Source organism: Sinocyclocheilus anshuiensis, unplaced genomic scaffold (genome assembly GCF_001515605.1).
Source record: "Sinocyclocheilus anshuiensis isolate Anshui unplaced genomic scaffold, SAMN03320099.WGS_v1.1 scaffold532, whole genome shotgun sequence".
In the NCBI taxonomy this organism is placed as follows: domain Eukaryota; kingdom Metazoa; phylum Chordata; class Actinopteri; order Cypriniformes; family Cyprinidae; genus Sinocyclocheilus; species Sinocyclocheilus anshuiensis.
Genome location: NW_015555819.1, coordinates 1,767,986 through 1,782,051, shown reverse-complemented (window position 1 = coordinate 1,782,051; position 14,066 = coordinate 1,767,986). Strand labels below are relative to the sequence as shown.

The 14,066-nt window shown below is 37.0% G+C and overlaps 1 protein-coding gene across 1 annotated transcript; it reads left to right on the top strand.

The window, feature by feature from the left end:
- Window positions 1–5,809: 5,809 nt before the first annotated feature.
- Window positions 5,810–14,066, top strand: th (tyrosine hydroxylase). Its single transcript, XM_016469531.1, has 13 exons — window positions 5,810–5,928; window positions 6,803–7,009; window positions 8,113–8,287; window positions 8,382–8,470; window positions 9,457–9,524; window positions 9,605–9,655; window positions 9,763–9,908; window positions 11,725–11,860; window positions 12,035–12,104; window positions 12,182–12,238; window positions 12,322–12,417; window positions 12,508–12,641; window positions 13,690–14,066. The coding sequence occupies exons 1-13, from the start codon at window positions 5,845–5,847 to the stop codon at window positions 13,847–13,849; spliced, it is 1,473 nt and encodes a 490-aa protein (XP_016325017.1). The 5' UTR covers window positions 5,810–5,844; the 3' UTR covers window positions 13,850–14,066.

Here is a 14,066-nt window from a genome sequence, read left to right as displayed (position 1 = left end):
GTTGTGTACACACACTGCCAACACACATTTCAGTTCAAACAACTTGTAAAAGTGCATGTAGCATCCCCTTTTACGATTTTGCTGTCAGAGACAAATTTCTGACAACCTATAAGATTTCTGTGGTCATAGGGCAAAATTGTGAGTTTTTGATCACCCAGGGTGATGTCCAGACTGTAAATTAATGTTCTTTGCAATGCATTTTAGCCTCCGATGAAGCTCTATCAGTGTCTTAAAATACTCATAAGACTGTATTAAAAGTATTTTCGTGGTATTTGTTTTCATTTTTAGGCCTGGTAGTAAAAATTACTGTCCACTTTCATTGTATGGAAAAGAGCACCTGGGCCATTCTTCTAAATGTCTCCTTTTGTGTTACACAGGCTTGGAACAACATGAGGGTCAATAAATGATGAATACATATTTATTTTAACCCTAAAAGCTTAAACCCTCAACGTTGCCTTTAAATATGGTAAAGAATGCAATGTTTAGTGGAGCAGGATTTAATTTGCTAGAATAATGTTTCCTCAAAAAAGTATGTCTAGCACAATCAACAGGTGCCACAAGCCTTGTTTTCCATAGATATTAAGAGCTGGTGTATCAGGAAACATGATTTATACATTTAAACCACTGTGAACAAGACAAACCTACAGCAAGAAATGTCATCCAAAGGTTTCACAGACCTGACACATTCATATGTTATTGTCAGCATTTGATTCAAAATACTCATTGTTATGGTTATTAAGTAATACAGTTGATTACATTTAATAGAATATTTATTTGTTGTCCCTCCCAATTTGTGCATTTAATGACCCCTGTTGAGATGAAAGGTAACATTCAATGAAGAAAAAAAAGAGAGAGAAAGAACGAATGAAGGAAAGAGAAAAGAATTGTGGGGGATGAAGTATAATCGGCCAGCTGTGAGCGTGCTGCAATTACTCTGTCTGAAGTCTAACAATTATGCTGCGGGCCCCTTCGGGAGGAGGCTAACATCCAATCAATACGTAATTGTGATAATTGTTGTCCCTGTGCCGGTGTTGGTTCTTCCGTAACTTACAGAAAAGGGGAAAAATGAATAAACAGTGCACATTGAATGCCAAAGCGATGTCACCTAGTTCGGTACGGCATTTAGAACAAAGACGCTCAATTTGCAGTGTGGGGAAATGACAGTGAGTCAGCACATCAGGTGGTTCATGGATAACCATTGTGCCTATATCCGTCTGTTAATATCCATATGTCGTTCAGAGCAAACAAGGACATGTTCCCAAGAGAGGTTTTTGTAGAGTAGGCCTATATAGACACTCAGTGGTATTGGACAACAGCTTTGAATCTCAGATTGAATCCTTGTCCATTACTTTGATTTTGAATTTAGTTTTATATATACATATATCCAGTATTTTGAATTTGGACCGCAGGACCCATTTCAACTGCTATTTGTCAATATGACATACTGCACTTTTAACAAATCGGTTGAGTAAATGATTCAATGACTCATTCAGAAAGTTTCTGAATGAATTTAAAATAGTTTACTACTATATACTACTCATTCTTTTTTCTAAAATAGATGGCAGAAATAGTAAGAGAATTATGCTAATATTTTATTCTGAATTCAGTCAGTTGGATAACATTTTAGATTAGGGAACACCATTCACTATTAAATAGTTGCTTATTAGCATGCATATCACTAGCATATTGGCTGTTTATTATTACTTATAAAGCAGATATTAATGCCTTATTCTGCATGACCATATCCTAGATCCCTTAACCCTACCAATAACTAAATACCTCTTACAGTTAAATACCGTAATTTCATTAACTGATATAATGTTAATATCCCAACCTATTGAAGTACTGAAATCTGTTTTGTACCTTTGTAATACACTGATAACCACCAAAAGCAGGTGGTGATGAGAAAGTCACATGATGAACCAAAGCCCATCACAAGCAGCTTTTAAATATTAACACTTCAGAAAACATTTGGCACTCCAAGTACCACCATAATGACCAACATTAAAATACAGTAGCGTAGTAGGCCTAAATATTCAACTACAGCTCTGCACAGTTCAAAAACGAGGCAGTTTTATTCCTAATAAGACTATTTATTGTTGTCAGCCACTTTAACATTGTAAATAAACAGTTTGAACATTAAGACTGCACAGTGCTTACGAACAAGTTAATAACAAATGTAAAAATTTTTACCAAATTGTACCAAAAAGTTAAATAAAAACTGCACTGTACTTCAATGTAAAAAAAAAAAAAAAAAACTTGTATTGTGTATTGTAAAATGTATTGTGTTTTAACATTAATTTATATTTAATTTAGTGATCCTGAGTACCACACTTTGAGAACCACTGATCTATATAATCATTGTAACACACATCAAACTGAAATAATGCAATAAACATTATTTAACATTAGATGTAACATACAACCCTAATGTACAACACTTACAAGAAAAAAACTAAGAAGAAACATAGTTATTTAAAAAAAACAAAAAAACATCAAATTTGAAATGTAACGCAGGGTATTCTGGGAATGTCAATTTACGGTTATTCAATGTAAATTATATGCTCTTTTTCCCCTTCCAAAAACGGTATACTACCGTAAAATAACATGTAATGTCCAATACAGTTTTTCCAGTACAGACTGGATTGGTGTCTTACCTCAGACCCGCCCTGAGTGAGCTGTCATCAGTCCACCACTGTTTCACCGCTGGAGCAGATGTAGACAAGAATGACTCCTAAGCGATTGAGGTGTTCTGTTGTTGGATGTAATAATGAACATAGCAGTCTTCGTTTACTCCCGACATCTGAGCCGCTGAAGACGCAGTGGATTACGTTTGTTTCTGAAGGGAATGACCCCCCGATCTTGTGGAAAATGGGCATCCGATGACCCCTTTAACCATTTAACAGGTTATTTTTGTAGCGTTTTTACAGTCTTTTACCGTTAAATTCAAGGTCATTTATTACAGTGTAGTGTCGTTCATGTGCATTCAACTCCTACATACGATCTTTCTGACATGACTTTAACACAAACAGGTGGAACTGATTTGAGGACCAGAACTAAATGTTGTTGTTCATTATAAAAACGATACTTTCATGATTCATTGATGAACATAGGTGACCTTTTTTTTACACTTTCTAAAGCCACAGTATGAAAACAGCAAACACTTAAATGCCTGTTAGACCTGTTATCCAAATCACCATCCACTGTCTTCTTATGGAGAGATCATTAGACATCAGAGAAACACAAGTTCAGCTGCATTTAATCCTCAAACTGACTGTGAACAGTGCAGAAAATCAGTGTGCTTTCTTTTAATGTCACCATGCGTTATCTTTTCCTGTCCTCTGCCCCTCCCAGTAAAGGACAGTCTTTTCGGCGCACGGCCCGAGGGTACGTAAGTACTCTTTAGCATTTCATCTCACAAACCCCCAGCACCCAAGCGCTTTTCCAGCTGTTGCTGCATGTGAGGCCAAAACTGCTGGTAATCCTTTTAGCATCCGGACCGCAGGGCTCTGCACATCATGACTTTAATCAATTTACACATCAAACTGTTCACGGCTGGAGGGAACACGTGATGCTCAGGTAGAAGACAGAAAACAACTGGCAGGTTTTAATCGCAATTATATTTGCTGAGGAAAATGACAATGGATTTTCGGTTGAGCTGATAAAGTGACTCAATTTTCCACAGCTGACTTTTGCTTCCTTTTGTTGGAAGTGAAGACATTTTGTCCGTCACATGAATGTTTTTATGGTGCATTAGAAGAGCTCTTCTGCTGTTTTTATTTAGATAAGAAATTTATATTTCTGAATTGTATACCATTTTAGTGCCATACAACCCACTATCTAAGTTGCAAACTGATTTGTATTCAGCAGGGTAACAGATTACATTTAAAAGTAAGCAGATCTGGCTCATGTCATGTAACATAAATGTTAGACCCTCAGGGTGACTGGATAATGTTTAATGGTCTGGGCTGTTAAAACAAAGGTTGGGAGGTTCAATCTAAAGTAGTCCTGTTTTGTCATCATCATCATGCCCTCGACCACAGCTTGCTCCAGGCTGATAGCAACTGGTGCATTTAAGTCACTTTAGATTAAAAATGTTAAATGCCACGTATCTAAGACCTATGGATGAGTAACTAGACCTGTATGGGCTAGGTTTAAAAAAAGGGAAGTGAAACAGTGGTTCTTGTAAAATGAATTGTCATGGAGATATCAATGAATTTGTAAATGTCACAAAACAATTTATTTTCAGCTGTTTTGTACACTGTAAATTGAAAAAAATAACCATTTTAATAATGCTGATTTGGTGTAGAGCCCTGCACGGGCCTCAAATATAGGCCCTAACCCGGCCCGTGTCCGACAGCTTATCAGAATTACCAGCCCGAGCTCGACCCGAGCCCGTCTTTTTTTCTCCTTCTCCCAAAATGGCTTATACTACTGTTTCAATTGAACCTTAAACTGCATAAACACATTTCATTACACCAAATACACAAAATACTGTTCTTTTTAGCAACATCGTATGACCCCTTTAAAATAGTTCAGTTTTGTATGTAATGGCAAAATGATTATATTTCGTTTCGGTGTTTTTTTTGTTTTTGTTTTTTTTGCGGCAAGCTTTAGCCTGTTGCGTGCATTTGAACGCAGAACTCTTCAGCTGCGCTGACGGCACGCACCATACATGCTGCTGCTGGCGGGACACTAAACACCATCGAGCTCTTGACAGTCGCGGTAGCACGGTCTCGTGTTGTTTCCATCAGCGCCGCAATTAATTTTTTTCATCACTAATTAATAAAAAAAAATAAGGATAAGCCTAAAACAGGCCCGAGGCCCGGCCCGCGTCTGAACTATGATGTGAAAATTGGCCCGAAGCCCGGCCCTAGGGGCGTAAAAAAAGTTGGGAAATGCAGGGCTGTAATTTGGTGGCAAATCACATTTTTGATGAATAAATGAATGCATATATGAATGAATATACATTTCTGAACATTACTCAGGATGGGATTAGTTATTTTTCAGATGTTTTATAGACAGTAAATATAAAATAATGTAAAAATAACCAACCTACATTTATGAATATTAAACTAAATATTACTGGGATGGCTTTAACTATTATGTTATTAACAAAAATAAATGATATTTATTTCAGTCATTTTCTATAGCCACATAGCCTACCTTACTTTGAAGTCTATATTTTAAGCTTTTCAGCACAATTTAAACAGTTAAAACACACACACACACACACACACACACTATGAAACTATTTCCTGACCTTCATATATTGATTATGAATGATATATATTGTTTAATTCATTCATTTTTATAGAAGTCATACATGAAAAAAATGATAAAATAATTTTACATATTATTCATATGTAAAACTTTATTCATATAACCACCGCACTAAAAAAATGCTAAACGAACTGGTTTTATGCTGGCTTCATCACCGAATGAACCAAAATACATTTCATTCATTGTTTGTTGATTCATTGTTGGTTCATTTATAGCTACCAACAAAACAAATCTTTATGAGTCAAATCAGATAAAAATGGCTGTTTAAGGTAACAAATGCAGGTCACCGCACTTTTTACAGTGCACATTGTTCATTCATACACTGATAATTGGCAGATGATTTAGTGAGACACGCGCTGGCAATGTAAACAGACAGTTACGTAGCAAAGTCAGAATCAAATTATGAACGAATGTGAGGAGCTTCAAGATGTTCAATGACGGAGGTCAGTTTGACGTCAGTCAGGAGAAAGCATCTCTATAAATAAGGGGAAAGAAAGCTGCAGATGGAAGTAAGTGAGCTGCAGTGCCAAGAGAGCACAAGATACCCTCATCTGTTCCGATATGCCGAATTCAAGCAGCTCCACATCTTCCACAAAAAGCATCCGGAGAGCTGCGTCTGAACTCGAGCGCTCCGATTCCATTACGGTAAGAGTCTTCAACTATATTCTTCACTCATTAGAATTAAGAATACAAATAAAGAAAGAATAATTTGACATCCCCTCCTCGTCGATTTCGAAATATTTTATGATTAAAAAAAAATGGAGATGCTTTTAAGCATTAAACTTCATGGGAGTTTCGTCATGGAAATAAATGTACTGTTTATGACTCAGGTATGCAAATACAGTAATCCCAAAATTAAGTATGTTGCATCATCTAAAATGTATGAATTTTATTTCATTAGAAAACAAGATACCGAACCAAAGTGCCATTTCTTCTTGTTATAAATGAACATTTAAAAATGTATATATCATATACACATCGTAAATAGAATTATACATTATCAATCAATCAATACATGCAAAATGAAATCAAAAACTGTAGAATTCATGAAGTTAGCTCCGCATTTGTTTGCAGGTGCCACTTAGTTTGATGTTATATGATGCAATTAAATTCATACATTTGAGTACAGTTTTGTGAAATAACTTTTCGGATGTGATTGAAAATAGTGTAGCATTTTTGATGCACGTCCATTCCTACAGATCACTGTTTTGCTGTGCGTAAATGGACTCTCCATTCAGATTTACGCACAGCATTACGCGGTGGTCAAAAGCTATGGAAAGCAGTCTATATGTGGCTGTATCATCGGCTCATAAGCAACTGATTAAGTCTGAGCTATATGGCAGGTTTACATAGACTGCATTGAAGTTCTTATGCGATTTTGGAGATGTAAATCACCTCCATCAGATGTCCAGAAGGTAAGCAGGGCTATAGCTTATTATTATTATTTCTGGTCTAGATGGATCTTTTAAATTGATAGAAATGTGTGGTCTTAAACGAATCGCGCTCTTCTCTTTGACAGTCTCAGAAGTTTGTGGGAAGGCGGCAGAGTTTGATCGAGGATGCGCGCAAGGAGCGCGAGGCGGCGGCGGCGGCGGCGGCGGAGGCTGCGGGACTCAGCGAGCAGATCGTGTTTGAGGAGAGCGATGGAAAAGCCTTGCTCAGTCTCTTCTTCTCTCTGAGGAGTTCAAAGAGTCCAGCGCTGTCCCGCACTCTTAAGGTTTTTGAGGTAAGATATCCTGAAGAAAATCGTAAAAGACTGATCTTGGAAATTCTATATTAGTAAGAATCCTACTGGGCTCAGATAAGAATCATATGTGAATCACTTAAGTAAAAAAAACAACAACTGAAAACAGCTATTTATTATTCTCCTTGGATTGTTATTCTGTTCCTTTAGAACTATTTCAAAACTATGATCTTTTTAAATTAATAGGCCTACTTATTGTTTTGACAACTACTTAGTCTTTGTTTCGAAATATAAAATATTAGTTATAATGTACTGCATACCAAGAAAACAGTTTTTGTGAAAGAGAGAAAAAAAAAACAATGGTATATTTTTAATATAAACAATGTTTAAATTCTAAACAATAATGTCTAATCTGAAGTCCGAATATGTAGAAGAATAGAGTTTTTCTTTGCATATGTTCTTGAGCAACATAGCAAAATGCAAAAATCTAAAAAATGCATTTATTAATTTATGTACTTATCTAAAGATGAAGAAAAATACAATTTTTTCTTGATATATATGTTCTTAAGTAACAACAAAATGCAAAAAAAAGTACATTTATTAATTAATTGTTAATTTTATATTTATTAATATTTTATATGATAATATACCAATATATATGTGCATTCTTACATTTATTTATATGTATTTCAATTATTTGAAAATGTATAAATAGATTTTTATATATTAGTTTGAGGTTGGAAGTTTATTTACTTTTCTGCTTAGCAATACTGAGATTGAATTATTGCAGAAAGTACATCGAAAGATAAAATTGCAAGAAAAAACATACATGCAAAATACTCAAATATTAAAACAGATATTCAAAACATATTCAATAAGACTACAACAAATAATAATAAAAGATATACATATGCACACATATACATATACATCTGTCCATACATACACAAATATATATCCATACGCATTCACATACAATAATCAGAAAATTAGGAAACATACAAGTGCAATTGCAAAAAAAATAATAAATAAAAAAACCTATCATTACAGTTTTCTCTGTCTGATGGCATTACTACAATATATGCATGTATTTCTTGTATTTTCTTTTAAATCTTATTCTGTTGTTCAACTACTGAACACCACAGACATTTGAAGCCAAGATCCACCATCTTGAGACCAGACCGAGCCGAAAACCGAAGGACGGTCTGGAGGATCTGGAGTATTACGTTCAGTGTAAGGTGCACCTGTCAGACGTGAGCACACTGGTCAGCTCTCTCAAGAGAAGCGCAGAGGACGTCAAAACCACTAAAGAGGTCAAATGTGAGTCTATTAAAGCAGAACGTTGCTTTGTTTTATCTTTTGCTTATCTGAATGTCAGTTACGCTTAGCTTTTCTACTTTTGTCAAATTTCCAGTTCATTGGTTTCCAAGAAAAATCGCTGAACTGGATAAATGCCATCATCTCATCAACAAATTTGATCCGGAACTGGATCAGGATCATCCAGTAAGTGTTGGATTGGTTCTTCTCTACTTCTAAAATAAATACACACTCATTTACCTGAAATTTGTAATGTCTTTCATATTTAACTCTTTCCCTGCCAGCGCTTTTAAAAAGATTGCTAGCAATTTTGATCATTTTGACGAAACTTTCATGGCTCCCAGAAAATATTGCTGTACTGTATGAATATCTGAGAATGTATGAATATGTCAAAAGAAAGAACAGAGCCTGAACAAATCATTTAATTCCAGCTTCATGCATCCTTATTTTATCAACACCAGGTAAGTTTCATAAAAAAGCAACATTTTGAACAAAAAGCTGAAACATCGCATTTTTGTAAAAGACTACGTCTGGATTGGATTCAGAACGATGATTAAAACATAGATGGAGTAGATCAAGTCCATGACCACCTTCAAAGCTGCAAGTCCTAAACCTTCCTGTGTCGACATTTCATTTGGTAACATTAGGCAGTTTTGATTTATATGCTTTTTATTGTTTGATGATCGCATTATTTTACATATCCATCTGCTTATATATGCGATTGCTTGTTTCTGCTTCTTCTTCGCTGTGTTCCAGAGATTCAGTACTCTTTCAGAAGATGCATAATAGCACCTCCTACCATACAACAGTGAAAAGCCGGGAAATTCTTTCAATGCAACACAATCACAACGCAATTCGTACATATTTGACAAGGCGGTTAATTCGTACGAATTTGTACCGCCTCACTCGTATGAATTCATACGATTTGTGAAAAATCATTTGTATTTTACGAGGTAGAAAATTTGTAGGAATTCGTACGAAGGAACATAACCCCGCCCATAAACTTAACCGTGACAGAAATCGTACAAGTGTGGTTTTATGAATTCATTAATTATCCAATTTGTAAAATATGCACGAATTGGCCATGAGATAGCGATGTTCAATGGTGGGAAACGAGTTAAACAGCCTCAAAATGTTCTATAACAAGCACTGGTTTGTGGTTTATTTTGCAGGGATTCACTGACCCCGTTTACAGAAAACGGCGGAAGATGATTGGAGACATTGCCTTCAGATACAAACAGTATGTTGCAACCATGTTTACCATGCAGTATTTGCTTGTCTGGACATGTTGGCACAGATATTTGCTGTCTCTCTTTCCAGCGGAGAACCGATTCCCAGAGTGGAGTATACGGAAGAGGAGATCGAAACATGGTACGTTCAACTGAAATAAACAAACAACCCCAGATCAAACGCAGCCAGAGATCCTCACACTGTGTTTTTCATTCAGACTTCTCACATGCAACCTATTGTGTGCGCAGGCGTGAGGTCTACTCCACCCTCAGGGATCTGTACACCACCCACGCCTGCAGTGAACATCTAGAGGCTTTCCGCTTACTGGAGAAACACTGCGGCTACAGTCCTGATAACATCCCTCAGCTGGAGGATGTGTCCCGCTTCTTAAAAGGTACCAATCCGATTATAACGCAGCCAGAGAACAGAACAACCCGTAAGCCATTCAGCATTCTGTTTATTAAAACAAATCACGTTTGTTACTAGAAATATTCTTAAGCACTGCCAGTAAGAGAAAAGAAACAGAAAACAGTAGCAGTATGTTAAAACCCCTCAGAACATCTCAGCAACTACAGAACCTGTACCTAGCAACACCTTGACAACCACCTAGAATCCCTTAGAAACCTCATAGAATTGCTGCAGCAACCACCCATCAACTACGTACCAGCACCCTAGCAACAACCCAGAATATGCTAGCAATCACCTAGAACACTTTAGCAACCTGACAGCCATGCCACAGCAACCACTCAGCAACTTTATCCTACAGTACCACCCTGGTAACCACCCAGAACACCTTAGCAATGACATAGAACACCCTAGCAACCTCATAGAACACCTTGGCAACCACCCAGAACACTTTAGTAACCACCTAGCAACTACATAGCAACACCCTTGCTACCAATAGCCCTTACCAGCCAGCCAGAACATCCAGATAGCAACGCCCTAGCAACCCACCCTGAAATGTCCCTGAAACCCACCAGTCAGAAAACCTGCAAAGCAATGTCAAACAACTCATCGAGAACACCCTAGCAGCCACATACCAACTCCCTGAATACCCGAGCTATGCTACAGCAACCAAGTAATGCCATAGCAACCACCTAGGACACCCTTGTTGTGACCATTTAGAACGTCCTCATAGCAACACCCTAGCAACCACCCGAACATCTTAGTAACCACCAAAGGAACAATGTAGCAATGCCATAGTTACCATTTAGAACACCTGTATAGCAGTGTCGTAGCAATCACCTACAACACCCTGGCAACCACTCAGAACACTGTAGGAATGGTATATCACTGCCATAGTAACCACTCAGAACATCTGCATAGCAGTATCATAGCAGTCACTTAGAACACCTGAGCAACCACATAGCAACACCTTGACAACCACCTATAACACCTTAGCAAACACAAAGAACACCTTAGAATCCGTACAGAACACCTTGGCAACCACCCAGAAGCAACCCACCCTGAAATTCGTTAGTAATAGGAACATGATAGTAACCACTCAGAAAACCTGCATAGCAATGTCATACAAATCATCTAGAACACCCTAGCAACCACATACTAACACTCTGGAAACCACCCTGAATACCCTAACAACCACTCAGAGCACCATAGGAACAGCATAGCACTGCCATAGTAACCACTCAGAACACCTGCATAGCAGTGTTACAGAAATCACCTAGAACACCCAAGCAACCACATAGCAACACCCTGACAACCACCCAGAACATCCAGGCAACCACCTAGAACACTGTAGGAATGGTATAGCACTGTCATAATAACCACTCAGAACACCTGCATAGCAGTGTCACAGAAATCACCTAGAACACCTGAGCAACCACATAGCAACACCTTGGCAACCAGCCAGAACACACAAGAACCACCTAGAACACCCTAGCAACCTCCTAGAACACTGTAGGAATGGTATAGCACTGCCATAGTAACCACTCAGAACACCTGCATAGCAGTGTCACAGAAATCAATTAGAACATTTGAGCAACCACATAGCAACACCCTGGCAACCACCCAGAACACCCTAGCAACCACTTAGAGCACTGTAGGAACAGTATAGCACTGCCATAGTAACCACTCAGAACACCTGCATAGCAACGCCATAGTAATCACTCTGGCAACTGCATAACAACACCCTGGCAACCACCCAGAATGCTAGTGGTGAGTCTCTCTCTCTCTGTCTGTCCTGTATGAAGAGCGCACAGGGTTTCAGCTGCGTCCGGTGGCAGGTCTACTCTCTGCTCGGGATTTTCTGGCCAGCCTGGCGTTCCGTGTGTTCCAGTGCACACAATACATACGGCACGCTTCCTCCCCCATGCACTCGCCTGAACCGTAAGACACTTCCTGTCACACTGTTTACATTTATGAAGACTGTTTATTATGCATTTGATTTACGTCCAGACATTGGCTAGTAAAGACATCTGCTTAGTAAAGTAATGTTCACTTTATGAAAACACACACACAGCGGTCACAAATAATCACAATAATTGAATGTTTCCGCTCCAGGGATTGTGTCCATGAACTTCTCGGACATGTACCGATATTAGCTGACAGAACATTTGCACAGTTTTCTCAGGTAAAAACGTCAACTGTATTTACGTATCTCATATTTCCTTACAAATTCAATCTGTATTGCGAATTCTGTTCTCTCAGAGTATTGGTCTGGCCTCTCTTGGAGCTTCTGATAAAGATATCGAGAAACTGTCAACAGTAAGTACGAAACATCCCACATCTTCTTCAAACGCTGCTCTAGTAACAGCACTGAATGTATTTGTCCTGCTGTGTGTTTTCAGCTGTACTGGTTCACAGTGGAGTTTGGACTGTGTAAGCAGGCAGGGACGGTCAAAGCATATGGAGCAGGACTGCTCTCGTCTTATGGCGAGCTGGTGGTGGGTGGCAGTCGGTCATTTTTTAAATCAATTATTTTGCTGCTTTTTATGGTAAAAGCATTTGACATTTACTGTCACCCATTTTCTCAGCATTCTCTCTCAGATGAGCCAGAGCGACGGGAATTTGACCCGGACACTGTAGCTGTTCAGCCGTACCAGGATCAGACTTACCAGCCCGTCTATTTTGTGTCTGAAAGCTTCTCAGATGCTACAGAGAAACTGAGGTGAGCTGCATCAAATAATCTGTTGCTGTCAGTACTGTGGGTTTGGCCATCATATAAATAGCTATCAGTGAAAAATACATGTTAAAAATAGTTTTTGAAACATTGGCTAGGATTAACATACTTCATAAAACAAATGCTCACTAATAATAATAATTACTTGCAATCGAATCATTACAACTGTTATTTATTAATTTATATATAAAAGGTGCTAAAATAAAATAAAAACAAACTAAAATAAAAGTACTGTAAGTGATTTTTATATAATGTATGGTGATAAAACATTATTTTTTAACAAATTATTTTTAAACGTAGCAGTGTACAATTATGATTACAATTATGAATGAATAAATGAAAAAAAAAACAACAACAAAAAAACAATGTGTTTGTATACATGTGTTCATTTGAGTCAAAATAAATTTGGAAATGATTACAATACTCCATAAAACAAATTATAATAATTATTAGAAATTGAATAATTAAAACTTTATTTATTTATTTATAAAAGGTGCTAAAATAAAAATATATCTAAAATAAAAGGTACTGTAAAAGATTTTATGTAATATATGTATGATGATTAAAACATATACAGCACAAAATTAAATTCTCAGAATAAAATATAAAATAAAAGGTGCTAAATTATATTTATTAAATACATTTGCATTTTATTTTTTATTGTTTGCAATCAAATAACTACAACTGTTATTGAATTTTGTATTTTTTTTTTTTGATGCATAACATGTCCATTAACTTTTTTTAAATGAACAAGACTTTTGGTTAAAATATTTATGGATATATAGGGAAAATTGTATATTTTAGATTAATTTTTAATTGTCTTGCAATGTGGCTTCTTCGTCTTCTTCTTCTTCTTACATAACTACATAAACTTATTTTACGTATTATTTTATTAAAACTTTCTAAACGTATTTCGCAAAGATTAAAAAAGGATTTATGCATTTTATACATTTTTATTTATTGTCTTAAATGTTTGAAGTGAAATAGTTACAGTTGTTTGTATGACAATAACTTTACTCATTTGCTTTTAAAACAGAGCATATGTGACCCACATCAAGAGACCATTTTCTGTGCGGTTTGACCCTTACACAGACAGCATAGAAGTGCTGGATAACCCACTGAAGATCCAGCAGGGGCTGGAGACCATTAAAGATGAACTGAAGATTCTCACGGATGCCCTGAATGTGTTGGCTTGATTCTGTTGCGAGGAGCCAATCAGCTGTCCTGTTCCTCTCTGCTTCATGTGACAGTCTCATTGTTATGCTGTGCGTTTATGTCTACATCTGCTGCTACAGACGTTGTTGCTTTTAAAACGCTGAGTACCAACCTCAAAACCTCAAGTCGGTAGTTGATTCCAGAAACCTTAAAGGGATAGTTCACCTAAAAATGAAAACTCTGTCATCATTTATTCAC

Excerpts from the sequence above, each read along its gene's own strand:
- th (XM_016469531.1), top strand. The coding sequence starts at position 5,845 with ATGCCGAATTCAAGCAGCTCCACATCTTCCACAAAAAGCATCCGGAGA. Across the intron at positions 9,525-9,604 it reads ATTGCCTTCAGATACAAACA|CGGAGAACCGATTCCCAGAG; the intron begins GTATGTTGCAAC and ends CTCTCTTTCCAG. Across the intron at positions 12,418-12,507 it reads CGTCTTATGGCGAGCTGGTG|CATTCTCTCTCAGATGAGCC; the intron begins GTGGGTGGCAGT and ends CCATTTTCTCAG.